The sequence below is a fragment of the Sander lucioperca genome, chromosome 7 (genome assembly GCF_008315115.2).
Source record: "Sander lucioperca isolate FBNREF2018 chromosome 7, SLUC_FBN_1.2, whole genome shotgun sequence".
Taxonomy (NCBI): Eukaryota; Metazoa; Chordata; class Actinopteri; order Perciformes; family Percidae; genus Sander; species Sander lucioperca.
In genome coordinates this window covers 22,075,337-22,101,707 of record NC_050179.1, presented here as the reverse complement: position 1 = coordinate 22,101,707, position 26,371 = coordinate 22,075,337, and the positions used below count along the sequence as shown (strand labels likewise).

Sequence of the window (26,371 nt, the reverse complement as noted above, 5' to 3'; positions counted from 1 at the left end):
AAATAACAATAAAATACAATTAGGCCTATAGAGTATAAAGACATCCACCCTGACCTCTTTGCGCACTTATACAGTGGCAGTGAATGTGGGACATAGAGTAATAAATACGTGGAATACTTACGAATTACAGTACATTACTTTTTTCGTAGCTTTATGTATGAATCGTTCATTAGAACGGCCTAAAATATTTTTCCCCATGAAATCTTAATGAATGCTTTATTTTCAAACTGCTGCTGTATCAACTCAAACCTGCTTCAGAGTGTTTTTCTCAGGATATGAAGTGTGGTAGTTGAATGAAGAGAAGTCATGAGTGAGGCGTATGATATAAATCTGGGTGCTGAAGTAATTAAAAGTAATCACAGATTCAAGGCAAAGAGGTTTTTTTCTCCCACATCCACAAACTGTTCAGAGTTTTCAAGGTCTGTAGGAACACTCAGCATACCATGAATGTATTGAAAGTTCTGTGAAGTGTGTCTTTGGATCAATGCCGCCAAGACAAACTCCTGCACATGGATTGACTGGATGAGTATCAAAACGAACGTCTCCGAATTGATCTACCAGTAAAGTACAGAGAGAATGTGTGCAGACAGCTGCAGACAATGCAGTGCTGTATTTGTGAAAGTGGACTGGTCTGCATGCTCTGTCTTGAGGGGGAAACCCTGCTACAAAGTAGCATCGTTAAAATAGGACGATTTCCCCAGCCATGTTAAAAGAAAGCTTTGTGGTGTGTTGAAAGCCGTCCAGCGGTGGCCATTTTGTGTGAAAGCATCATTCACGTCCCGGGCTTAGATTTCTGTGGAAAACTACCGGCGAGGCACTGTGTGTGTGTGTGTGTGTGTGTGTGTGTGTGTGTGTGTGTGTGTGTGTGTGTTTGTCAGCAAACCAGCATATCTATTGGCTCGTGGCTCCTCAGTTCGCCACACCCTCCATGTGTGTGTCAGGTGTGGAAGAACCTCAGAGATGAGAATACCTCAGTACACTGAGAGCAGGGAAACTTACGCACTCAATAAAGAATGTGTTTTGAAAGGTTTTATCTGCAGCATTACTGACCCAGAAAGACACACCATTTCTTCATTTGTCTGGTTGTTATCAGCAGCATTAGGCACAGAAAAAAAGTCAGCAACTCTAAAAATATACATTTGTTGAGTTTATATCTTCTTTACGTTGCACAAGAGTGATGTTGCTTACTGACCTCGGAACTCGGACAACCACCGAGTACCCCGAGCTTTAAATCCAACATGGCTGCTCCGTGCAGCAACAGTTGTGAAAGCTGTAGTAACATGCAGTATTAGCACTTCTGTCTTATTTGTGTCTCACTAAATCAGTCGAACACACAGTGCTGTCCACTTTCTATCTGTGGACATGTTGTTATGCTGTTTGTATGCACAAAAAACTGCGTACTGTTTTGTTATAAACTGGTATTGCTAACAATGGCTAACCTGGCTAGAGCTAATGAAAACAATGAAAATCTGACTTGTAAATGGAACGCATTCAACTCGGGTGTGACGTCATTTCCAGGTTTGGTTTCCGAATTCCGAGGTAAATTACCCTATCACCCTAAACATAACTGTTTCCAAGGTGTCAGCCGATGCAACCTGATTTGGAGCACCTGGGCCCGGTGATTCACAGGAAATGAAAGGCCCAGCTTCCTGAACTTGGCTCGCTCTCCACTCTGCCGACACTAGAAGCCCTGTTGCTGTTGCTGTTTTGTTTGTTCTATTGTATTTTTTGCATCATAAACCCTAGATACATTACACACATCCACTACTATCCACTATGTTATTGATTTTCACACCTCATACTTGTATTTAGTTCAAACTTCTTTTTGGGTAATACATTAAATTATTGCCATTTTGTGCCATCTCTTTTTGTCATGACCTAGAGCCAGGTTAATAAAAAAAAAGTGGGGGCTCATCCGGGATGTCCATGTAGCGTTTGAGGGTCATAGTCTTTCCCGAACCCTAACCATATTTTATTGCCATAAATACTAACCTTCCCCACTCTTAACCATATAGTAGTCTGCATTCACAGATATTGTAAAAAAAAAAAAAAAAAAAACATTTTCCAAAACGATGGCATTGGAGGAAAAAACACGCAATTCAAGGTTTTGAAGAATCGTCCAATATCGTTGTTCTTGACTGCCAATAGTGTCTAGCAAGCTGCACTTAACTGTGCAACTTGTCTAATGTCCCCATTCAGCTCCATCGTACTTTGGTGGCAGCAGAAATCTGCAGTATTTTCCAAGACTAAATACCACTACACCAAAGTAAGAAAGTTTTCTTTTGTAAACTGGGTGAAGTGACCCATTAAATTGTTTGTGCAGTTTTAGCATTTCTGTTATGCCTGTGTCTTTGTGGGTTTCCTCTGGGTGCTTCTGTTTTCTCCCACAGTCAAAACACATGCAGGTCAAGTGAGATGGAAACTCCAAATTGCCCATACTGTAGGTGTGAATGTATGTGATATGCCTGTCCAGAAGGTTTTTTCATCTCTAAGCCAATGCATCCATGAACGGGCATTTGCCTTCCATGACCCGTAACAGGAGAACCATCAAGGGAGAGATGTTGCGTTCAGTTGTATTAAAAACAATTCTAGTCTTTGCTCTTCTTTTCTGCCCTTCTATCATATTATGTTACGGCTATTGCATCCGAAGTAAACAACCACACGCCTCACATAAATGAGCAGAATGACAACACATCTGTCAGGAAAATATCCGTCAGTTGCATAGTTTCAAAAATCTTGTTTTTGCCAAGTAAAAGCCAAGCCCTCACATTCCGCTGCCTGGTGGAGGGTGATGGAGCATACAGGGCTAAAAAAGAAAGAAAGAAAAAAGCAGACATCTTTAAACAGTTATTCAGAGCTTCCAGTCAGAGCTGCTGTGGTTTGGTGTGTGTGTGTGTGTGTGTGTGTGTGTGTGTGTGTGTGTGTGTGTGTGTGTGTGTGTGTGTGTGTGTGTGTGTGTGTGTGTGTGTGTGTGTGTGTGTGTGTGTGTGTGTGTGTGTGTGTCTTGCAGAGGATGTGCTGATTCTCATGGAGGAGCTGGGTGTGTCAAACCCAGCCCATATTTGTGTCAGGGTTAAAAGCTTGAATAAGGCTTTATGGTTAGAAGTAACAGGAACCTCCTGAGCGACGGAGCTCATATAATCCTTATTCCTGGAAAATCTACACCGTGACACATTATGTATTATAAATGTTATAGATTTTATGTGATGTGATTTACCTTCACATTTCGATTTATCTTTACCTTTTTATTCAAGCTGGATATGTCTGTGCCCTGATGGTTCATGCATTATTTCAGCACTGTTATTACATGAGAAGGGTACTTCAGTAGCTCGAGTGTGCTCCAAGTGCCTCTCTGGTCAGCCCATGTGTCATTGCTACAGTCAGACTATAATGTGCCCTAAAGTCACAACAATAATCATAAAACCATGTTCAATCACACACAAACAAACAACCCAAGTCAATGTTAGATTATTTTGTTTATTATAACAGAGTTTAGGCCTTTTATCAGATCTTTGGATCCTTGCTTATTACCCCTGATAAGCAACATTTGTGTTTGTTTTTGACTCATCTTAGTTACCTAATTTAAAGGAAACAGCAGATCAAGTAGCTAAGTGGCTGATGATAAACTGCTTACCTTGAAAACTTACAGTATATATGTTTTTTCAGTATCAATATTATGTTGCAGTTGGGAATAACTTGGTTAGACCATGTCCAACAATATCAGCTCAACTGTAGGTGCAGTGGAAATGGCTTTACCTGACTTATTTTTCCAAAAAAATAGGAACACCTGATCAAACACCAAATAAGCCAAGAAAGATAGATACAAAATGAGTGTGGTTTTAACTGTGATAAGTAGTGCCTTCCAGTTAAACTAGGAAGTCGGAATGTCCAAGTTCCCAGTTGGAAATATCAAATGGAACGCCCCGTGAAGTCACATTTCCGATTCGGAAAGTCAGAAGGACCTCACTAACCCCAACATCACAATCCAACATGGCTGCTCCATGCAACAACAGCAGTGAAAGCTGTATGAACATTCTGTTTATTAGCACTTCTGTTTTATTTGTGTCTCATTAAATCACACACAGCACTTTCCGTCTTCTATCTGTGGACATGTTGCTATGATGTTTGTATGCGCAAAATACTGCATAATGCGTTGTTACCAACTGGTATTGCTCACAATGGTTGACCTGGCTAGAGTCCCCCTTGAATTAACATACCCTCCAAATGGCATATTATTGTTTTGTTAAGGACATACTAGGGGCAGGAGACCGTGTGCAGTGTATCATTTGGCAACAGTGGAGTAAATAAGTGATATGGAACAAGAGTGAAGAAACTTGGCACCATTTAAGTCCCTGGCATTGTGAAAATCTGCAGCTGCACCATTGAATGATTTCAAAAACAGTTTCACCTTTGGCTCGATTTGCACAAAGGTTTGACTGTGCTGTTGATGTCTGGAGATGAAGTCTGACATCCACACGTAACAGCCTTTTTTTTATTAGAAAACAAGTTAGATCAGAGTAGGTGGCATGATGAGATTATCTGATAACACTTTATTTGATAAAGATGAGCTACACTGTCTGACAGAGCTGGACCTCTGTGTGTAAAGAATTGGGAAAGAGTGTGTATCATTGCTCTTAAGTTCAATGTAATTGTGTTGTTAGCCTTTCACAATTTACAGAAAGACGGTTACATTTTAATTACATTATGCTTACAATACCTTTACTTACCTTAAATACAATTTTGAATGCACGTTTTTTACTTTTACATTATGGTACTTTTTACTTAAATAGGCCATTTTAATTTAGATTATACCTCTATTTTTTATTTTTTATTACTTCTTGGTTATCTGATAACACCAAACGATCTATATCTCAGGTTTGCTGGAATGAAAGATGATAGGCTTTCCTGTAACTATAATGTTTTTGTATTCATGCCTAAATGTTTTTCTCCATAACAGCAAAGAAAAGAAAAAAAGGTTGCCAGTGGTTCAGTGACTCAACACTAGAAACATTGTACCAGTGGGCTATACTGTGCATGATCCAACAGCTGCTCTGCATATTTTCCAGTGCTGTCATCCTTCACGTTCACGTGATCCAATATCACTTTCAAGGAGGGAGAAAAGCATCAGTGTCTCCCACCTGGTTGGAGCCAACACTCATCACTTAAGAGAGTAATTCTTTGTCTGCCATCCGTGAGTGGAAATTACAACCCCTTGGTACAAGGCGTGAAATCTCTATCAGTACTGGGATGACAGGGTGTTACCAAAAGATTAGAGGGGGGTGCAGCGCAATTTATGTTGTTGCTGTTTTCCCTTTGAGATAAGTGCTGCATTAGTGACTTTGTAGTTTCACTAAATCCATAATAACCTGTAAAACCAAAGACATTAGTGATAATTCTCCCCCTTGGGTCTCTATATTCTGGGTGTTTATATTTCAGCAAAGGAGACAAAGTACTTACAGGTGCACACAGTTTTCCTGCTTAGCTTGAGGTCATATTTTCCATTTTTATGTTCTGAACGCAACACATGATATCACAGGTGGTAGTTTTATGGGTGATGCTCCCAACAAAAGGGTGGCATGTTGAAAGGGGATCAAAAAGCTTCCTGGAAACAATAGTTTTCTATGTGATCAAAGCTACAATAGCTGACTTTTCTATAGTGCTGTTTGGTAGATGGTTTCATTCACAGCTCCACACAATACTCAATACAACAATGTATAAGTTGTCAGTGTGGATGCCGTAAGAGAGAAGTTAACCCTTAATCATCACATGTTGAACTACAGTTCTACAACTGCATTTCATCATTTTCTTTATAATACAAGTCCAATTCTTTCCATTCCCCATTTCATATCTTCTTACTTTTCTGTGTCGGCCTCTGCTCCTTAACATTATCAGTGACATGGTTCAAGAAGAACTTTAAAAGACTGTGTATGTTGCTTTAAACAATGGGCAAAGTTTGTTCCCGTGGCTCAAACTTGCTGAGAAGAAATGGATCAGGTGTGGCGACTACATCCCATTCATAAAACACATAACTTTTAAAGTGGAAGACACTCACCTATGGTCATGAAGGCTGGGTCATGACCGAAAGAACGAGATCCAGGGTACAAGTGGCCAAAATGGGTTTCCTCAGGAGGGTGGCTGGCGTCTCCCTTAGAGATAGGGTGAGAAGCACACTCATCCGTGAGGAACTCAGAGTAGAGCTGCTGCTCCTTTGCATTGAAAGGAGCCAGTTGAGGTGGTTTGGGCATCTGGTAAGGATGCCCCCTGGGCACCTCCCTAGGGAGGTGTTCCAGGCACATCCAGCTGGTAGGAGGCCTCGGGGAAGACCCAGGACTAGGTGGAGGGATTATATCTCCAACCTGGCCTGGGAACGTCTCGGGATCCCCCAGTCAGAGCTGGTTAATGTGGCTCGGGAAAGGGAAGTTTGGGGTCCCCTGCTGGAGCTGCTGCCACCGCAACCCAACCTCGGATAAGCGGACGAAGATGGATGTATGGAGACACTTATTATGTTATTGCTCTTACTGTGATCTTGGTACCGTAGAAAATGAAATGAAAAGCATTGACACCTGGTTTTGTGACATGTCATCATGTAGCAGCATCTTTAAATGAGGTGCACTTCTGACAAAACTCTCATCAGATATTTCTGCTGTCATCTCAGTGCAGCATTCACACTGTAAAATGACAATAATTAGTCTTATCAAAGCATGTTTTGATTATGATCATTATATTTTAATATGAATACATTCTGTATTCGTAATATACAAATTGACAGACGACACCAATATTTAAAATTCAACTAGCTGACTCCAGGTAACAGTTGTTTTGAGTTGGACCAGAGGTGTTTTCTGGGCTGCATCCAAGTTCGCCAACAGCTTCAACAAACTCTCAGGGACAAAAGCCTTGGTTTTGGATAAAAAAACAAACTCTACAATCAGTCAAAGTGTGAAAATGTCACAGCCCTTGGCTCAGGAGAAAGTGCCTTCTCTACAAACAAAATGCACTTGAACAAACTCGAAGACACATGATCGAGGCCTGAGGTTGACGGCTTGTCAACATGTGGCACACTGATGGTTATACATGAATCAGCTCTGGTTTACTTGGGCTACCTGCACTACAACTATTAACAAACCACTCGCTCTGAGGGCAGAGTGATTTCAGCAGCTTCACTCTTACTTCCTGTGTGACAGACAAGCACACACATGCAGGTTTATCAAAATATAATGCAACCGAAAACTGCACCCATCGGCTTTTATGATGTTTGTTTTGTACTCGTCATGGCAGCAGATGGTGCCTGCCCACTTCCCACAAAACAACAGGAAATGATGTCACTGAGAGAGCGGATGGGCACCGAGGCGACCTGTGTGGAAGCCACTGACAGCAGGGTAACATACATGGTCGTTTACATGGTTGATACAGGAATACCTTTATTTTATAGAATCTATTACTGACAGCAGGTCAGGTTTAAGAGTGAACTTTCAACAATATTTGATTTTCAGTTTTTTATATTGTCTAGAAAAGTCTAATCATTATTGGTATATGAATTAAGTCTCTCTCAAGTCTCTGTTTTAAGTTAATTTCCATAATATCTGTAAATGAAAATGTTAATTAATAAACATTTCCATCTGTTTCTGTTATGGAAACGATTTTTCATCTCTCCACTGACTGAGTGACATTTAAAGATATATTATGTAACTTTTCTGCATTAAAATGTCTAAAAATCAACGATACCTATGCTAGGCCTGTATGTTTTGTTGAGTTGTCTACTAACATTATCCCAAATGTTTCCAACAATGTTCAAACCCAGAGAAATCATTCATTATTCAAGTCATTATTCAAGGTTACGGTATGTTACATTTGGTCGCCTGTCAATATATATGCACTTTTAAGCCGCAGGCATTTACTTTGTAAAATATGTTATTTTCTATAGTTGGACACCTCAGACTCTTTGAAGCAAACATCGCTTCATGTTGTGGCTTTCTTGGTCTCCCCTTCGCCCAATATCTTTTGTATTAGGACACCTCAGACTGTGTTTAAGTCATAATCCATTTTATAACGTTTGTTTGTATTGCAAATGTGAAAAAAAAATTATTTGGGTTTAAATGAGTCAAAGAAGCCAGACCAATCTTTTATTGGCCGGCAGATTGACAGCAGGTGACAGTTTACAGATGGCGTCCAACATATTGCGAGACAGATCTGGGCTATTTTGGAAAATGGTTTGAGGGGCTTTCAAGCGTGTTGATTTTTTTCCACTGCCTAGAACAAATGTGACAGTCAGTGCCTCAGTATGTCGGGGCCTGTCAGGACATTCCTTCCTCCAAAACCGACATCCTCCTTCTCCCCCTCTCATCTCTCCATCCATCCATCCACCACATCTGAAGGCTGAGCAGGAAGAGAGGTGCAGAGACAACGGGCTACATGTACTGTACGTGTTTGAGTCTGGGGAGCTCTGTGTGTACTTTTACCACTGAAGGATCTGCATTCACTTCTATTTAAGTATGCTATTTCTTCAAGCATCAATGACAGGGTACGATGCTGTGTGTGAATGTGATGTTGACAAGCAGTTATAGCTTTTGTTCATGAGAGATTAGTCTCGCATTGCCAGACATTCCTCCACAGCGCTGCGGAGGAGGGTCTGGCTAGTCCACACAGTATTCTGAGATGAGAGAAAAATGTGTTCTGGTTTATTGGCATTTCTTTAAGCCAATCACAATCGTCATGGGTGGCACTAAGCGCCAGACGGAGCCATGGTGCTGCTGCAAAATAGCCTCAGGAAGGAACTTGTTTTGGTGGAACGTGTATGTTCAAAAGTTGTTTTAGTCGTGTGAGAGAAAACTCAGATTGGACAGACACCGGAGCAAGAAAAAGAAGCTGAAGTGGAACATCGTGGATAAAGACTAATGAGAGTTCTATTTAACATGAACCAAAAACCTGCTTTCCATTTCTTAGGCTGCGGTTCAGTTCATTTGTCATCTAGCGAATATCTGACTGCTGCTGAGTAGTCAAACACATTACTGAGCTAATGATGTTCGAGTTTAGTTAATTTTTTTGGTAACCTCAGACTAAATAATGTCAAGATTACAAACCCAAATCTTTATAACTTTCTTTGTAGTTTATAAAACTTGGTCAAAATATTCTTGTTCTTGCTGTGTTGTATGGAAAAATCAGTGTCTGCATCTTATTTTCTTAAGCAACTCAGTCACATTTCAACGTGCACACACAGCAGTGTTGCATAATATCTGTTGAAATATCGTGCAAATTTAGATTTACAGTGCACCTCTTATGCTACATGAGTTTGTGTACGTGCCAAAAAAACAGCACTTTGGTTACAATTAGCAGATTCTAAAACAGAATTTGACCCAGAAAGTAAGATTTTAAAAGCAAGAAATGTCAGCACATGGAGTAGCAAGAAGTCCCTGTTGCTGATCAATAATCTAATCATGATACTGTTGTGCTTTTGTGTCAAAATGATAAAATGTCAGCGAAGTGAACATTTTAAAAGGGTATATCCACAATGATGTTTTTTTGCACATTCAGTATTTACTGTATCTGCCTGATGAAAGATGAGTGTCCTCTTTTCTCAGGTTACCTTGCCCAGGGTGATGAAGGGTGTTGTCTCGCTGCATTACTGACTGAGAACAGTGATGTGAGAACAATAACGTTGGCCATAGTGAAGAGACGCAAATAGATAGGTTTACAGTTTTAGTTATTGCTTGTTAACTTGCCAGGAAAAACAGGAGACGCAAGTAAAGATGATACTAAATGCATCTGTCTATTTCTTTAACAGTAGGAAACTGACCTCATATTCAATGCATGCCATTAGAGATATAATAGGCCTGTGCGTGTTATGTCTTTTGCATAAGTCTGTGCTTTTGAGACTATCCTCTTCCGAAAAACGCCCACATGAGTTGTATATTCAAGCAGCAATTACGACTTATAGTGTCCGCGTCCTCTAGTGGCCGTAGTAATTATGACAGGAGCAAAGCAGGAAGTAAGCTGAGGAAGTATAAGAGCGCCAGTTTCTGCGTAAAGAGGGAGGGATGGTAGCCTGGTTGACACCAGACCCTTCTCAGTTGTAACCATAGACTGTTACAGTCAATGGTTGTAACTGAAAGTGGGTCTGGGGAAGGTTCATTCACAGCCCATTTCCAAAGGGGCATCACCAACGGACGCCGCTCAAATGCTTCTGGACGCAATTGGATAGACCGAAAACCAATCAGAGTGACGAAGGAGATGACGTATGCAGAGTGACGGAAACATATCTCAACCAGTGAGCATGTTGCATCGTGTAAAGCCCGCCTCAATGGTTGTGATTGGTGCCTCGATTTGGAAAAATTGGAAATGGGCTTGAATGGGCTCTTGGCCAGACGGACTTGCAGAGCAAATCTCAAATTTGCCAGAAGTTCGTCAGGGTTTTCCCAGGCTAGGGGATGGGTCAAACCAACACACTTTCACCCAGGAGACTGGGGTTCGTGTCCCGTTAATAATAAACGCAAGGTTTTTTTTACTTTACGGAACCAACGAAGCTACGTCACGTTTTGCGTCACGTTCGTAACCAAAAGTGAACATCTGACTTTAACCCAAACCACAATCTTTTTCTAAACCTTTTCTGCTTTAGATATGACGGAAAACACTCTTGTGGGTCGTATTTCCTGCTGCCGCTAGGGGTGCTAATTTAGGAATAAACAACCTATATCATCTTATGGTTTGGAGGACTTGTTGGTGCTTTTATTCCCTTTTATTTATCACAGCTGTATTGATTCTTATGTATATTTCCCAGCTATTTAAATAACATTTATAAGTCAGGGGTGCTTGATTCCATTTTAATGGCGCCTCTCGCTGTGGCAGACTGACACATACAAAACCTTGGTTTGATGTAGCTAGGGTCATTTTCTTTGTTTACCAGGCCCAATTCTTTACCAGCTGCTCTGTGCCAGAAAGCAATATTCATTGTTACTGGAAAGAATTTGCATGAGTCACTCGCAGAGACGGCAGCATCAGAGAGAAAATGGCCACTATGGCCTGGTATGCCAGGCGGCAAGTCTGGTTCACACCGCCTCTTCTGCCCTAAACCCCAAAACATTTTAGATAATGATCTGATGCACTTAACCAAAAGATTATCACTTCAGGTGGGATCAAACTTGTGATCCACAGGATACAGGACAGTCAGCAACCTCTGGCTCTCCATAACAGACGCTTGTGTCCATGTGTAAGCCCAGAAGCAACAGAAATAAATACACACAGAACACATGCAGGTGTTCACAAACAGAATCATGGCAGAATGTAAACAGATAACCTCATACAAGCACTACATGGATAAAGATAAATATACCAAAGAACATGTGTGTGTGTGTGTGTGTGTGTGTGTGTGTGTGTGTGTGTGTTTGTGCGTCCGTGCGTGCGTGTACGTGCGTGTGTGTGTGTGTGTGTGTGTGTGTGTGTGTGTGTGTTTGTGCGTCCGTGCGTGCGTGTGTGTGTGTGTGTGTGTGTGTGTGTGCGTCCGTGCGTGCGTGCGTGTACGTGCGTGTGTGTGTGTGTGTGTGTGTGAGTGTGTACGCGTATGTGTGTGTGCACACTCCTACACAAATATAGATGTGCACACACATGTACATAGACACAGATCATCACACAAGCTCTGCTTTTACAGTATACTGTATGTTTGTATCTGTATTGCTCCTCTGTAAGACTAACGTGCTCCATTAGATAAATCTTCCCATAAATAAATTTGAACTGACATACATTCATTTTTTCACAGTGGTGGAAATTCCGAGTCTAAGCCAGTCTGGGTCTCATTTATCATATCTTTCACACATTTATGTTTCTGGTTTGGCTCAAATCTGAGCCAAATCCATGATTTATTGCCTACCAAATTATCATGATTCAAATTTCTAAATGATTTAAGTTGATTTTCTACAATGAATTAAAAAAAAAAGCTAGAAGTCATTTCTTTCATTATCTGGGGAATGCATTCTTTATATTAAACGTGTCCTAGCTTAGCAAGTTTCGAAGATGTGATCTACGGTTTTCTGTGACGGATTTGCTTCTATTCTGCGTACAGTTCTTTTCTGTTCTATTCTGTCTTTGTCTTGATTCCTTTCAAACTATTGTATGATGAAATCTGAGATTAAGTCAGAACATTTTTAATTCATTTGAGTGTTGGAATGCAAAAACATGTCCTGAGATGAAGAGTGAAGGAAAGTTTGGGTGTTTCCTTTGAACTCACGTACAGTGAGTACAAACACCTGCACACATCTTCACACACCTGCACACACATAAATACATGTTTGAACGCAAGCACACGCAGTGTTCACACAAGAAAAGACACAAACACGACATTAAGGAGATGTGTGTTTCAGACCTTAGAGATGAGGGTCCTTTGGGTGTAACGCACGCACAGGAAATCCCTGTGCACTGTGGGTGCGCTGATATCATTGTTCCCCCTGGAAACTTTTGGACAAATATGCATTTGTTCCCCATCAAATAAGGAAACGTTCCACGCTGCTCCTCAAGGGAATGCTAGCCGGGATGTCCTGGAATGTGACTGTTTGGTGAATTCATTACCTGCAGGATCGAGAGGGCTCGCAGGCCAGAAGAAGGTCAGCCGGTGACGCCTGTACTATAGTCGAGCTGTAGCAACACTCAACACCTGCAGACAAATACAAATACTGCACTTTAAACTGAAACTTAAGCTAAATTGGGAACAAAATAAAGTTAGCAGTCTATTTATTGTATACAAGAATGTCTTTAACATATTTGAATCCCTGATTTTACCAGTTGTTCTTTGTGAACAATGAATATGAATGTACTTCGCATTTGTGTTTTGCGTAGTCTTGCATGCCAGACCCTCATCCATAGCGCTGCGGAGGAGGGTCTGGCTAGTCCACACAGCATTCCAGGATGGGAGAAAAACGTGTTCTGGTTTATTGGCATTTCTTTAAACCAATCACAATCGTCATGGGTTGCACTAAGCACCAGAAGGAGCCAAGGTGCTGCTGCAAAATAGCTGGAAGGAACTTGTTTTCGGCACCGGAGCAATCTCGGAAGTGGAACGTCGTGGATATAGACTAGAGAAAAGTTAAAGGTGCTCTAAGCGATGTCACGCATTTTTTGGGCTACAACATTTTTTTGTCACATACAGCAAACATCTCCTCACTATCCGCGAGCTGCCTGTCCCCTGAACACACTGTGAAAAAAAAACTCCACAAACAGCAACAAAAACAAACTGGCCAACCTGCACCAAGAAACATAACAAACAGTCTTACAGCGTTCCAGCCAATAACCGACAAGAAGGATTTGAGGGGGGTTGGGGGGGTTAGTGCACGGAAGCACAGAAGGGAGGGGGAGGGGACGGGATGAGGAGGAGGGAGGGGCGAGCTAGCCTCATTTTGTTTGAAAATACTTTGAACGTCAACAAGAAGTGCCATCACCCAGCATCACTTAGAGCACCTTTAATTGAATGGCTAAATTGCAAAGAGTGTATGCTCTGTTATAATTCATGGCAATCTGCATATTTTATTCTAATATTTCTTGAGTCTAGGTGGTCATTTTGTTCTGATTACAGAAGATCAGAGGCCCACCAAAACTTAAGAAAACATCCTCTGGGGACCATAACTATGGGCCAAAGAGAAATTTTGACTTGTGGGGACTTCTACTTCCAAATTTCTAGTCACCATTATTTGTTGAAATATGCCCAACCTTTTGGGCAGACTGAGTGACCAATATCTGCATCCTTATTAGGCCCTGCCGCTGGCTGAGCAAACATCTTGTTAAAATCCCATCACACCATTGGTATCCAAACTGTAACATAAACTAAAGGCAATAACTTCCTCTGCCGCTCTCTCGTTTACACACTCACATACTCTCATGTCAACACTGTCCTCTCGCCTCTCCCCCACCTCACCCTCAGGCCAGCCAGCCAGGTCTAGCCCCCTCACTGAATGCTTGTCTGTCAGAATCATTCTCTGTGTGTTAATCCAGGAGTTTTGTGGTGTTGTATTGCCGCTGTGCTCGGAGCCAGGGATCACCTCAATCGCTCTGAATGCCCAGCATGCCTCTGTTCCGCCTGCTGTGTTTCTGCTTTGCTGTCACTCACCGTCCTGGCCTACTTTTTTTTTGCCTCTGTGCGTAATGTCCAGGCCCTGGTGTTTAAACAAAAGAGGGTGTTGTTTACAGGTTGCTCATCAATAGGCAGGATGCTGGACCTGCCACATCAACAAATGAGATGCAAAGTGCAGAGGACTGCAGCCGGGTTGGCCTTTTAGTGAGACAAACATTTTGCAGAGCTGCACTGGAATAAAAAAATATCTATTACATGTAGTCTCGCATTGCCAGACCTTCCTCCATAGCGCTGCAGAGGAGGGTCTGGCTAATCCACACATACATTCCAGGATGGAAGAAAAATGTGCTCTGGTTTATCGGCATTTCTTTAAACCAATCACAATCGTCTTGGGCGGCGATAAGCGCCGGACGAAGCAAAGGTGCCTCTGCAAAATAGCCTCGGGAAGGAACTGGTTTTGGTGGAACGTGCACGTTCAAAAGTTGTTTTAGTCGTGCAACAGAAAAATCTGATTGGACAGATAGTCTAGCTAGCTGTCTGGATTTACCCTGCAGAGATCTGAGGAGCAGTTAACCAGAGTCCTCAGAACTCCACCAGAGATTAAACCGCCAACACAAAGAAAGAGGAAGGTGACTGACATCAGGCTTAAATGAGGGACGTCCGGCCGAATTTCCGGCGGCACCTGAACAATCCCGGAAATTAAACATCGTCGATATAGACTAATCACATAAGACAGGTGCGTAGGAGAGGGACAAAGAAAAACTCCCGCACACTGTCTAACCTGCAAAGATAAATTTAATGGCAACCTTTCAGTACTAAACCTTCATCACGCAAGAGCTGCACTGACATTTTTTTTACTGGACGTGAATAAATAAAACTTTTATTAATTATTGAAATTCTTTTTTTACAAGAATTCATTTTTTGTCATTGAAGCTTAGCAGCTGCAACCTTCCTTCTGTAAGTACTTCATATATGAATGTATCTGTAATCTTGGAGGCAAGAGGTGCATAAAAGTGGGGTCTTCTCTGTAGACAAAACATCCTGGCCCACCACTTCATCGTCTTTAGCTAATCTTTTTAGAGGCGAACACCCTGCTCACTGTCATGTCATGTCAATGGCTGGGGTTACACACCCACGTGGGGCCCAAAGGCTCTTTGTTACCGCCCAGAAGCGTCACGCACACATGAAAATAAAAATAAATGAGACAATACAGGCAGAGGGCACATTCTCTGCAGATACAGACACCAAAACACACTTCTAGTGGGTCATAAGTGATGATTAAGAGGGATTACTTTTGTATTAGTCTATACATTGTTTTTAGAGGAAATCTCTATATCTTAAAAATGTTCAACTTTCCACTTCTCCCTGTTCTTGCGACACTTGTCAATATCACGTCCCACTCTCTGTGCCCCCTAATGCTTGAAGAGCGATTTACCTACATCCAACAGAAAAAGAATAGGTGTGGTCTTCTCTGTTCCTTAAAGGTGCAGTAGGTAAGACTTATAAAACTAACTTTCTGTCATATTTGCTGAAACTGACCTTATGTTCCAGTAGAACTACATGAAGCAGATCATTTAAAAAGAAAATCTGGCTCCTCTGGCACCACTTACAGCCTGTAGTGTGATTTGCAAAAATCCACTGCTCCCTGTTCGCATGCACCAATCAGGGCCAGGGGGGGTGTCTAACTGCGTGTGAATCACTGCTCATGCACGCGCATTCATTCTCCCTTGTGGGGGGAGGGGCTTAGGAGATCGTTTGGGGCTTTAGCGGAAAGGGGGGAGGGACTGAGAAGTTGTCGATGTTCAAATTTTTTGGCTAAGTCCTGGATCTTCGCAATCCTACCTACAGCACCTTTAAGTACAGTACTCCCTGTAAATACAAATCTTAGCTTACAGGTACTTGAGTAATTTCCTTTTGGAAGACTTTATAATTCTACACCAAGTATTCATTTCAGAGGGAAATGTTGCACTTTTTACTCCAGTAAGTTTACCTGACAGCCGCAGGTATGAGTCATCTTGTTTTTTCAACATAAGATACACTCAAAATTGTTGTAGAGTAAAAATTCCAAAATATTATCTTTTCAGGAACTCTGAAAACACAGTTTGATGTCACAATGACATTTTGCGGAATACCAACGGCAAGCACAAACACGAAAACAAAAATCTTAGTATCATGACTCTATAAGCTAACACAGTCTCAACCCTCGTATTGTCTTTACGTCGACCGTGCACTTAGTCTTGTTTGCCTGTTTATAACGCATGAAGTTTAAATGATCACCCAATTCTGTGTTACATCTTCTTAGCCAAACTTTAGTCCAACTAATTAATGGTCAATAAACCTCATTTATGTGAAATTATACCTATTTTTTTAGTTAGAAAAGCAGAAATGATGAATTATTTTTGACTAATTGTTAAGATTAGAGGATCACATTTGATGGATAATCACACATGGGTATATGTCAAAGTTAAGTCAGGATACTTAAAACAAATCTAAGGGCAGCACATAATCACAATTGTCATACAATTGAATAAACCACCCAAACTTCTATGAACGTAATCATTAATTGTACTTGCGAAGAGCGTTGTATGGAACCATCCATGTTATTTTTGGGCAATTTGGTTGAAAGAAACCCATGTTTCTGATATAGAAATTTTACAAAATGGGTCAAATTGGATCCGAGGACAACGGGAGAGTTAATAAATACAACATAACCATCTCATGTCGACAAACATCATAAGGATATGTTGCTGAGGGCTCATGGGGTCAGATTGGACCTCTGTCCTCAGACAGTTGAGCTCCATGTGAAACACCGGCTGCCTGAGGAAAATGTCTTCCTGTCACAGTTTCTGTTTAGGCATCTGAGGACCTGCAGTTATTCTAACAATGTTGGCCGGCGTGTTCAGAGCACAAAACAGCCATCCATGCAGACTAAAACAGAAACATTTGTGTTAAATCTACTCAACGGGTAGAACAGTGTGTTCAGCTATACAGCAACAATAATAACCAGGCTTTTATGGCTATAAGGTGTTTTGAAAATAAGCATGAGGGTGTTTCTTTCCAAAATGAAAGGAATGCAGGGGGGAAATCGTTAACTGATGTTTTCTACACAATCACAATCACAAAAGTGCAGGTTTGTTACATTTTCCAAAACATCACTATTTACTGTAGCCTATGTAAGAAAAAGAAATGTCTCCACTTAGCTAACCACTTCATTAAAATATTAGTCCTTTAGTTTTAAAAAGAGAAAAATGCCTGCAGGTTCTGCTGCTGTTTAATCACATGAAGAGGGTTGGTGTGTTCAGCTGAGGTCTCCATTGCTCATGACTGTCTGGAGGCCAGTACACTGAACAGTAGTGTCAGTCATCACTGAGCTCTTAAAACGACCCCGGGGATGTGACTTTGAGCTTGTTGTGTCTCCTTGGCCCCACGCTGCGCTGCTTTCCATACGGGGCGGGGTGGCGCTCAGTCCGGCGCACAGTGCACAGCGCACCGTCACCAGCGGCTCTCCCTGCACCGTCTGTCCTCTGACTCGACAACATGGGTCTAGAAAAGGAAAAATCGGACTGCAATATAATTATGGACGAAGATGAGTTTAACAGATCGATAGAACCCATTCTGTCGAAGAAGGGGAAAGTTTATACAGCGGAGCCGGACCGAGATCCAAACGATATCAACGCGCATTTGAAGGTAAAGTCTGTAGCCTACATCGTGCGGAATCTCTCTTTGAAAGTGAAACTATAAAGAAGCGGTTGTCAAGTTGAATTATCTACACTTACCAAGTATCGTGACCTTATTGTTTCCATGTAACAAACTGTGAGATTGGTAATCTGTATTTTGAATACCTGGAAGTCGCTGCCTGCGCGTCAATCCATCATCTCCAAAATCCTTCCTGCCAGTGTTGAATGTTTTTATATATATATATATATATATAGATATATATAACGCTCACTGTGTGTGTGTGTGTGTGTGTGTGTGTGTGTGTGTGTGTGTGTGTGCCACTGACTTGTGTGATCTGACAGGTTGATTTTGGAGATGTCATCGCAGAGCCCATCTCTACACACAGCTTCGACAAAGTGTGGATAGGAAGCCACGCTGCGTTTGAGCTGGTCAAATTCATCTTTTACCGCCTGCTGACCACGCTGCTGGCCGTGCCCATGGCTTTCATCCTTGGACTGGTCTTCGGGGTGCTCAGCTGCATCCACATCTGGTAGGGAGAAGTTCCTCTCAACTTTCATGTCTCTGTTTGGTGTTGTGTTTAGCCTGGCTCATCTGGCACAGTGCCAAAAAATTTCCCTCACAAGAAACTACTATGGGTTTTCGACAGAAAGTAGCACACAAAAATATCATAGCGATGCCATGACACAGAATACTCAGCAAGTAAATCTATAGAAGGTACTCCAAAGAGATTAAAAGTTCCAATAAACATATTATATGATAGTGATATGAAAGATTTAAGAAAGAATATACAAAAGGTCATCATACAACTTGTACTGAGTGATGCAAAACTCCCAATATAAAGAGGATATGAATATTATAGTTATACATGCATGTGTAAAATACAATTAAAGTATGATAATATAACTTATAACCTTGTTTTGAGCACCAAAAATGCAGTTTAAATGTCTGTGGAAGCATTATGTGACTTTCCCTCAGGGGCCACATTGCTACTTTCCAGCATACTTGTTCTGGCTCTTTAGGCAAACATTGAGATAAGTTATTTTTTTAACCTCACATGGAGTATGACGTTGAAACATTTTCTCAGCGTTTTGTTTTTGATACTTTTATTTGGATAATGATGTCATGCTTATGTCGGCTATATGTGCCTGCATCAAGTTAAACCAGATGCCTTCAGGTTTCCGAACAAATCATGCAACACACGCATACGTTCCCAACCACAACCCAAAGAGTCCATTTATTAACACTTGATGAAACAACATTTTCTGCCCAAGAGCTCCCATTATGTACTATGGAAAGTTGGGAGGAATGTTGAGGTCCACTGGTAGTGCTGGGGAAAAAAACGCCCCATGCCCTTTGCCGGGATAGCTGGCATTCTAGCAGCAATACACACAGGCCTATTTGCAGACCAGAGTGGGACATTCTTCAGATCATGCAGTTACTTTCACATAACCTTTCACCTGAGGTAGGTCACAAGCTCAGGATGATGCCTTCAACCACTGTGTTTGAAGGAGGAATCCACCGCAGGTATTCATCAATGGAGGACTGAGTGGTGACGCTGAGCTGGTCAATACTGTATGCGTGGAATGTCAAGAAGGGACTTCACACAGAGGGCTGCTGCTTCAAAGGAGGACACAGCTTCAATCAATCAATCAATCAATCAAACTTTATTTAGAGCACTTTAAAACAACCAAAGTTGACCAAAGTGCTGTATAAGGCCCAAACGCCCTGAAAGCGATAACTGACGCGCCTCAGTTGATTCTTCTATGGCACACTGCAGGCATCTGATTTGAAGCTCCAACGCCACAGAACCAGCAGTATTTTAGAGGTCGCTATTTAGCCAAAGGTTTTGTATGTATATGTATATATATATGTATATGTATATGTATAGAGCACTCTAAAACAACCAAAGTTGACCAAAGTGCTGTTACTGTACAGAAGAAGTAAAAGACATAAAGTAAATAACTCTCACAGGCTAAAAATGCAAATAAGACAAATTAAAAGACATAAAACATGAGAAGACAGCCATACAATAAAATCAATACAATCAAAGTTTCCACAACACACCTTTTTATTTCATGTAATACATTGGAGTGAAGGTCACAAGCTGCAAGACTCTAACAATATGATACAGTTCTTTAGACATTCATTTACAGATGCAAATGCACCCAAAACATGTATATTCATATAGGTTATGCCTTTAGTAATAACCAGGGGCTAAAAATATTCATTCTGGATCACCGCTGAAAACTGAAAATAAATCGTCAGATTTCATTTGGGCCTGGTAATAACATTATATTATATGTATTTTTTTTCTTATCTCTAAATTGTTGTGAAGACAAAGTGTCACAATACTTTTTGCAGAAACATACAGGGAGTATCAGCATAGATGCCCGACAGGTTAAACAAGGGGTGAAATGGCAGCATCCCAAAAACAGATGCTAGAGATAACAAATGATGCTCTCCTAGACAACACATTCTTATGAATGGGTTCGTATAATATACAAAAACTTATCCTACAGTGGTGTAGTCTATTTTATACGCAGGTATACGCAGTATACCCACCAAGAAAGCTCCAGGATTTCCATATACCCACTTAAAAATGCCCAATGACACACATCAACATACTTTCCATTATATTTTTGATATATTTTGAATTGTCATCTGTGTTTTTTTCTTCACATAGGCTAAATAAAGGTATTTCCACCGTAAATTGGTGCATAAAAGTGTATCTGAATACAGGAAATGAAGTCATTGATGCTTAAAACTTCCCTGGGGGAGGACACCCAGACCCCCCATTATGATATAGTGATACTATCCATAATGATACTATGTAACAGCCTGCCCTAGAATGATAATGGAGGAAAGAAAAGATCTACTCTTAAATAAATTGTAGCGTCATAGATCGTACAAACATTCACATTGCTTTGTTTTTGGACAGTAGGAAAGAGAGTTGAAGTAGCTGTGGATATAAAGATTCAAACTTTATCCATCAGCAGCATCCATGAGCTGCTGGCATAGGTGTAAATTTTGGGGTGGATGCAGGGGATATGTCCCCCCCAATATTTAGAGAGGTAGAATTAAAAAATATAAAAGACAAACCCAAAACGAGTTAAAAATAACCGTTTAAGGGGCTCAAAACAATCATATATCCTTTTTACCTGTAAATGAATGTTTCCCAAAGATTTCAGAGACCCCTATAGCAGACCATACCATCTTAACCTTGCAGCGCACATCTCGTTTCTTTCTCACGTGTGAAGTTTTCAATATCCAGAAAGTTTTGAACAATACAGGAGAAATATTAAAAATGATAATAATAATGAAAGACATTTGCACCATAAATTGATACAGAAACACATCAGTGGCTAGAGCAGGCGCACATATACTGAGAGGTTTATGCCTCGACGCAGAGGTCCAGGGTTCAAATCCGACCTGTGACGATTTCCTGCATGTCTTCCCCTTCTCTCTCTCTATCTCTATTTTGCAGCGACACCGCGGCTTTTCTCTGGTGCTTAGCATCGCCCAAGACGATTGTGATTGGTTTAAAGAAATGCCAATAAACCAGAGCACGTTTTCCTCCCATCCCCGAATGGGAGTAGCCAGACCCTCCTCAAGAGCACTTTGGAGGAGGGTCTGGCAAAGCAAGACTAGGTGAAAACAATGCTTTTTGAACATTGAAGGTGCTTAAAGGACAATTCCAGCGCAAAATGAACCTAGGGGTTAATAACACATGTGTACTGAGTCACCCTTTCTCTGGGATATGTTTTCATGGTAATCGAATGTGTATGTAGCTTGAAACAAGCTAGTGTGAACCGCTGATTAGCTTAACGCTAGGCATTCGGGGCACTGGAAGAGTAAAAATAAATCGCTATTTTATACCACTAACAAGGCTCAAAATAGCACCACACTTCAACGGTAGCATAATGAGGGTCCCTACATGTAAACCGAAGCATTGAGAACTTTGTAAGTGTACAGACAGAGTTTATTAAAAAGATAGTTTATAAAGACATTACCTTCGGGTATACAGGCAATCACCATCTTGGGAAAACAGTCTCGAACAGTTGAACCCCAAACGCCGTGCAACCAGTAACCAGTAACATAGCTCAGGCAGGGCATTCGTCGTTCGACTGATCGTGTTTGTTCTCCCAAGATGGCGATTGCCTGTATACCCGAAGATAATGTCTTTATAAACTATCATTTTAATAAACTCTGTACACTTACAAAGTTCTCAATGCTTCGGTTTACATGTAGGGACCCTCATTATGCTACCGTGGAAGTGTGGTGCTATTTTGAGCCTTGTGGTATTTATTTTTACTCTACCAGTGCCGCAAATGCCTAGCTTTAAGCTAATCAGCGATTCGCGCTAGCTTGTTTCAAGCTACAGAAACATTTGATTCGGTACGACTTGGTACACATGTGTTAATAACCCCTAGGTTCATTTTGCACCGGAATTGTCCTTTAATAAAAACCTGAAACTCTGCAATCCTCCTCCAAGAGACATTATAAGGAGTGACAATGTTATTTAAGCAAACATAAGCAAGATAAAATAAAATTGTAGCCTCATTTATTGGACTTTCTGAATGCGTCGTTTCTCAGCATCTGTTCTGAGTTGACCTTTTTGATCTCGTCCTTCCAGGTTGGTGATGCCGGTGATCCAGAGCCTCATGATGCTCCTACCATCAGTCCAAGTAGTGTGGAGGAGTCTGACAGACATGTTCATAACACCGCTCTTCCACAGTATGGGAAAGAGCCTGTCCTCCATTCAGATGAAATCCACAGAGTACTGATGCTGCAGACACCTCTCTGTCCCCTGCAGAGACAGAAATGTAGGACAGATTGCAGTCAAAGAGAGTGAATGATGCTTGTAGTGTAATACATGAGCTCTTTATAAAGTCAAATGTGAAATCCTGAAGAGTCCTGCATAAAGTACTATAAATTACCAAAACAATTAGGCTTAGTAATGGATCATTTGCAGGGAAAAGACCTCTTCAAAGCTGGGCTTAATCTACTGTATGTTACATATAATTGAATATATTTCAATGTTTAGTAAGAACTTAATACATATTGAATATAGTCATTGAAGGTTGTTAAAACAACAGTTATCTATCTAGAAATCTTTAAAGAAAAAGGACTTTTTCATCAAATGTACCCCAGTTTTAGCCTACCTGCTGTGATGTCATTTAACCTGCAAATCAACAAAACCATGCACTTGGTCCTTTAGGGTTTACTAGTCACATCACTATAGGGAAGTATATGATCGTGATACTTTTGGGGATTTTATGAAAAGCTCATGTGTTCCACCCAAAATGGAGTTGTTTTGCTGATTGTGACCAAAAAAAAAAAATTCTTGTCATTCCATTACTTTGTGACTCAGAGAGCCGTGGAATCAGTTGGAGGAGTGTAACATTGTTGTTAAGTCAAACATACTTGCTGAGAGATGTAATATTTCTGCTTTTTCATATATTGTATATATTGCAAGTAATTCAGCTAGAAGTTGAATATAATAACGTGAATTAGAGTCGCAGAGGAGTTCACATGAATATTAAATGCTAAGATGCGGCTTGTTGCACATTTTCAGGCTTATTGTACTGTCTGCTGTGTTGATTTCACAGTGCATTGGCAATAATATTGGGCATTTGCTTTTTTATGAATGAAAGCTATACATAATAGAGTTGTTTTAACATGTTATTTTAACTGTCAAAAAAAACAGGATTGGATATCTTTGAAAGGGTGGCTTTCTAATTTATTATTTATGCGACGACCAATTCTCAACATTTGGCGGTATCTGACAAAAGAGGACTTCAGTTGAGTAAATGTAGTGTGTTGAAGGCGTCCCACATGTCGTACTGTGTTTGGTTGAGCTGAGAGTCCTGTACATGCATATTTAATTTAGAGGTTGTTGTTTGCTTCAGCACTGGGAGTTAGTATCTGGGTTTTGGAATATTTCTATAGCCAGAAAGGATCAACCATTATTTTTCCTCTTTGCAGGGGACTTGATAAAAGTTGAGTTTCAGGTACAAGCCTGTGCAGTTCCCACTTGCTATGAGCTGTACAATCTAAACATTAGGGTTAGGTTGGGGTTAGTCTATATCCTCGATGTTCCACTTCCGGGATTGCTCTGGTGCAGCTGGAAATTCCGCCGGATGCATGTATTTTCGCCAATGTCCGTTTCCTTCCTCTTTCTTTGTGTTGTAATTTTAAACTCCGGTGGATTTATGAGGACTATGGCTAACTGCTCCTCAGATCTCTGCATGTTAAATTGAGACAGCTAGCTAGACTATCTGTCCAATCTGAGTTTTCTCTTGCACGACTATTTTACAACGGCTCGGTGTGGAGTGTGGTTGGTTTAAAGAAATGCCAATAAACCAGAGCAGGTTTTTCTCCCATCCTGGAATGCTATGTGGACTAGCCAGACCACTCAGACTCATCCACTCGGCAGCGTGTGGATGGTCTGGCAAAGCGAAACTAGGTTGGGGTTAAAACGCAGGGTTGGGGTTAGGGTTAGGGTTGGGGTTAGAAGTTGACATAGAGAGAATCAGTGTATGGAGCTGAGTGTCAGGTATATATTGATACTGATTTGTCATAAGTGCAAACCAACGTCAGATAAACAGACACATACAACATGTTGGAGTGTTTTTGTGATCCTTTTTTCTCTTGAGAAACATCTGGTTGTTCAGATCCTAGATGTGCCACTTTCATTAGTAGCTCGTTGCTAACTTTGTCTGCCATTTGGTGCTGGACAGGCAGTGTCAAAACAGCTGCCTGCTGCTTCTTGAAACAGGGTTGCTGAGGTCACAGAGAGTGAATCATTCAGCAAAAGTGCTGTTAAAACCAAATTAATGAACTAAAAGCAGCTATAAAGTTCAGTAGCGCTGCAGGCTTGGCTGATAAATCTCTGTGTGTTCCTCACTGCAAGTGACAGCTTTTACATTACAGTATATGAACCCATTGTAAGGCATGACTGGTCATGGCTAAATGTGTTGTTCCAGACAATCTCCCCAAAAAACAGAATAAGCTGCCATGGTAAAGTGCTATTCCAACATATGATTTCAGGAAATAAAGATGAATTATCATTGTACTGAAATACAGATTGTCACAAAGTGAGCATATGAACCAATAATCCTGTTACAGTTACAGTAAAGTATGCAGTTTGAGGGGATTATGCAGATTTTCTAGGAAAAAGGGAGACACATTTACATTTGCCTTTTCAACCAATCCAACTTGTTAGTCAACATTGCAGTGCGAGGTCCGAGCTAACCTCCTGAACTTCTAAACTTAAAGACTGACAGATTTGCCTTCTGACACAATGAAAGATAGACACTGTATGACGAGATGTTTTGTTTCCAGCTGACAACTGAAGGCAGCAGTTCTGTCAGAGCTTTTTAATCCTTTCACAGATGTTAGACTGCTGACAAGCTGCATGCCAATTAGCTGTGTTTAGTTTTTCAACTCTGAGAGGAGATTCAAGGTAGGGTTGTGCAATAGTGGAAGACGCAGGTGTGTAGCTAAAGCTTTTTCTCTCCTCTGGAACACCATGCAGCACTAATCAACCCCACATAAATAAATCATAATGTGACATGCATCTGCCAGTAAAAAACAATAATTTTATTTCCTCAATCTTTTTTATCTGTTGCTTTGTAATACTCGTTTTGGAGCTTTTGCTTTAACATGCTCAAATGTGTTCTTCACGACCAAAATAAAGACATTTTTTTTCCTCAAGATACATTTTTCTGTGTGGATTCTTATTTTGTGACAGGAGATGAGTGTGGTTGGGATTTGCAGCTGAGTGCCAGAATGGTCTCGTAAATCATTTTGCTGGGATTGCATAAGACACTTTCCTATACAAAGATGAGCTGTGGGTCGATGGAACATGACCTGAGGCTTCGCTGTTAGACCTGCAGGCCTGCACAGCATCTCTGCCTGTTACACTCACTTTTCTGCACATAATAGTCATTCATCAACAGTAGGGTTTTATACATTTGAGTGTAATTGTGATGTTCTGTACCCCTGCTGTGATGCTACTACCACTTATACTACTATTTACTACAACTATTTCCCTTCTGCAATGTCCTTAGTACTAAAAACCTACAATTATCTTAAGTGGTGTTCAGTTCTGAAGTCATGGACGTCTTTTGTTATTTGACTTGAGCATCTCAGGCACACATCCTTTTTATCCTTTTTTTTTTTTTAAATAAACAGACGTAGCAACTGTTCTCACCTTAACTTTGACTTCATCTACAGCCATAAACTACGCCGGCTGGTAGGATGTGCTGCCTGAGAGGGTCAACTGTCTTTCCTGAATATGAACTTATGCCATCGGGGAGAAGATTCCAAGTGCCGAGATGTAAAACAAATGAACTTAAATCATTGTTTATCCAAACCTCTATCAAGCTGCTGACCTCCAGTAGTAAATCTTAGCAAAGATCAACAGAGCAAAGTGCAGTAAATGCACCAGCAGCACATAGCACTTTAATTCTTAGTCACTTTTTAAAAGGTAGTCATGTGTCCTTCCTTCATGTTCTTAGATGTCTTATGTTGATCTCATGTTGATTTTATGTTGATTTCATGTCGATTTTAGAATGGTTTCTCTGTTACATGTTTGTTCACTATGCCCAAGACAAATTTCCCTCATGGATCAATAAAGTG

General features: G+C 40.9%; 1 protein-coding gene and 1 long non-coding RNA gene across 2 annotated transcripts; one reads left to right on the top strand and one right to left on the bottom strand.

Moving 5' to 3' along the window:
* Window positions 1-1,292: 1,292 nt before the first annotated feature.
* On the bottom strand, window positions 1,293-20,263 carry LOC116036394. The gene is made up of 3 exons (XR_004101591.2): window positions 20,246-20,263; window positions 15,139-15,141; window positions 1,293-1,400 (listed from the first exon to the last, which is right to left on the bottom strand). It is a non-coding gene; the product is annotated as an uncharacterized LOC116036394 (long non-coding RNA).
* On the top strand, window positions 17,485-25,446 carry cav2 (caveolin 2). The gene is made up of 3 exons (XM_031279912.2): window positions 17,485-17,737; window positions 18,070-18,257; window positions 22,362-25,446. The coding sequence occupies exons 1-3, from the start codon at window positions 17,588-17,590 to the stop codon at window positions 22,510-22,512; spliced, it is 489 nt and encodes a 162-aa protein (XP_031135772.1). The 5' UTR covers window positions 17,485-17,587; the 3' UTR covers window positions 22,513-25,446.
* The last annotated feature ends 925 nt before the right edge of the window (window positions 25,447-26,371 follow it).

What these genes read in the sequence shown, in the direction of transcription:
- cav2 (XM_031279912.2), top strand. Translation starts at nt 17,588, where the DNA reads ATGGGTCTAGAAAAGGAAAAATCGGACTGCAATATAATTATGGACGAA. An exon ending in ATATCAACGCGCATTTGAAG is followed by an intron (nt 17,738 to 18,069) that starts GTAAAGTCTGTA and finishes GTGATCTGACAG; the next exon opens with GTTGATTTTGGAGATGTCAT. An exon ending in CTCAGCTGCATCCACATCTG is followed by an intron (nt 18,258 to 22,361) that starts GTAGGGAGAAGT and finishes TCGTCCTTCCAG; the next exon opens with GTTGGTGATGCCGGTGATCC.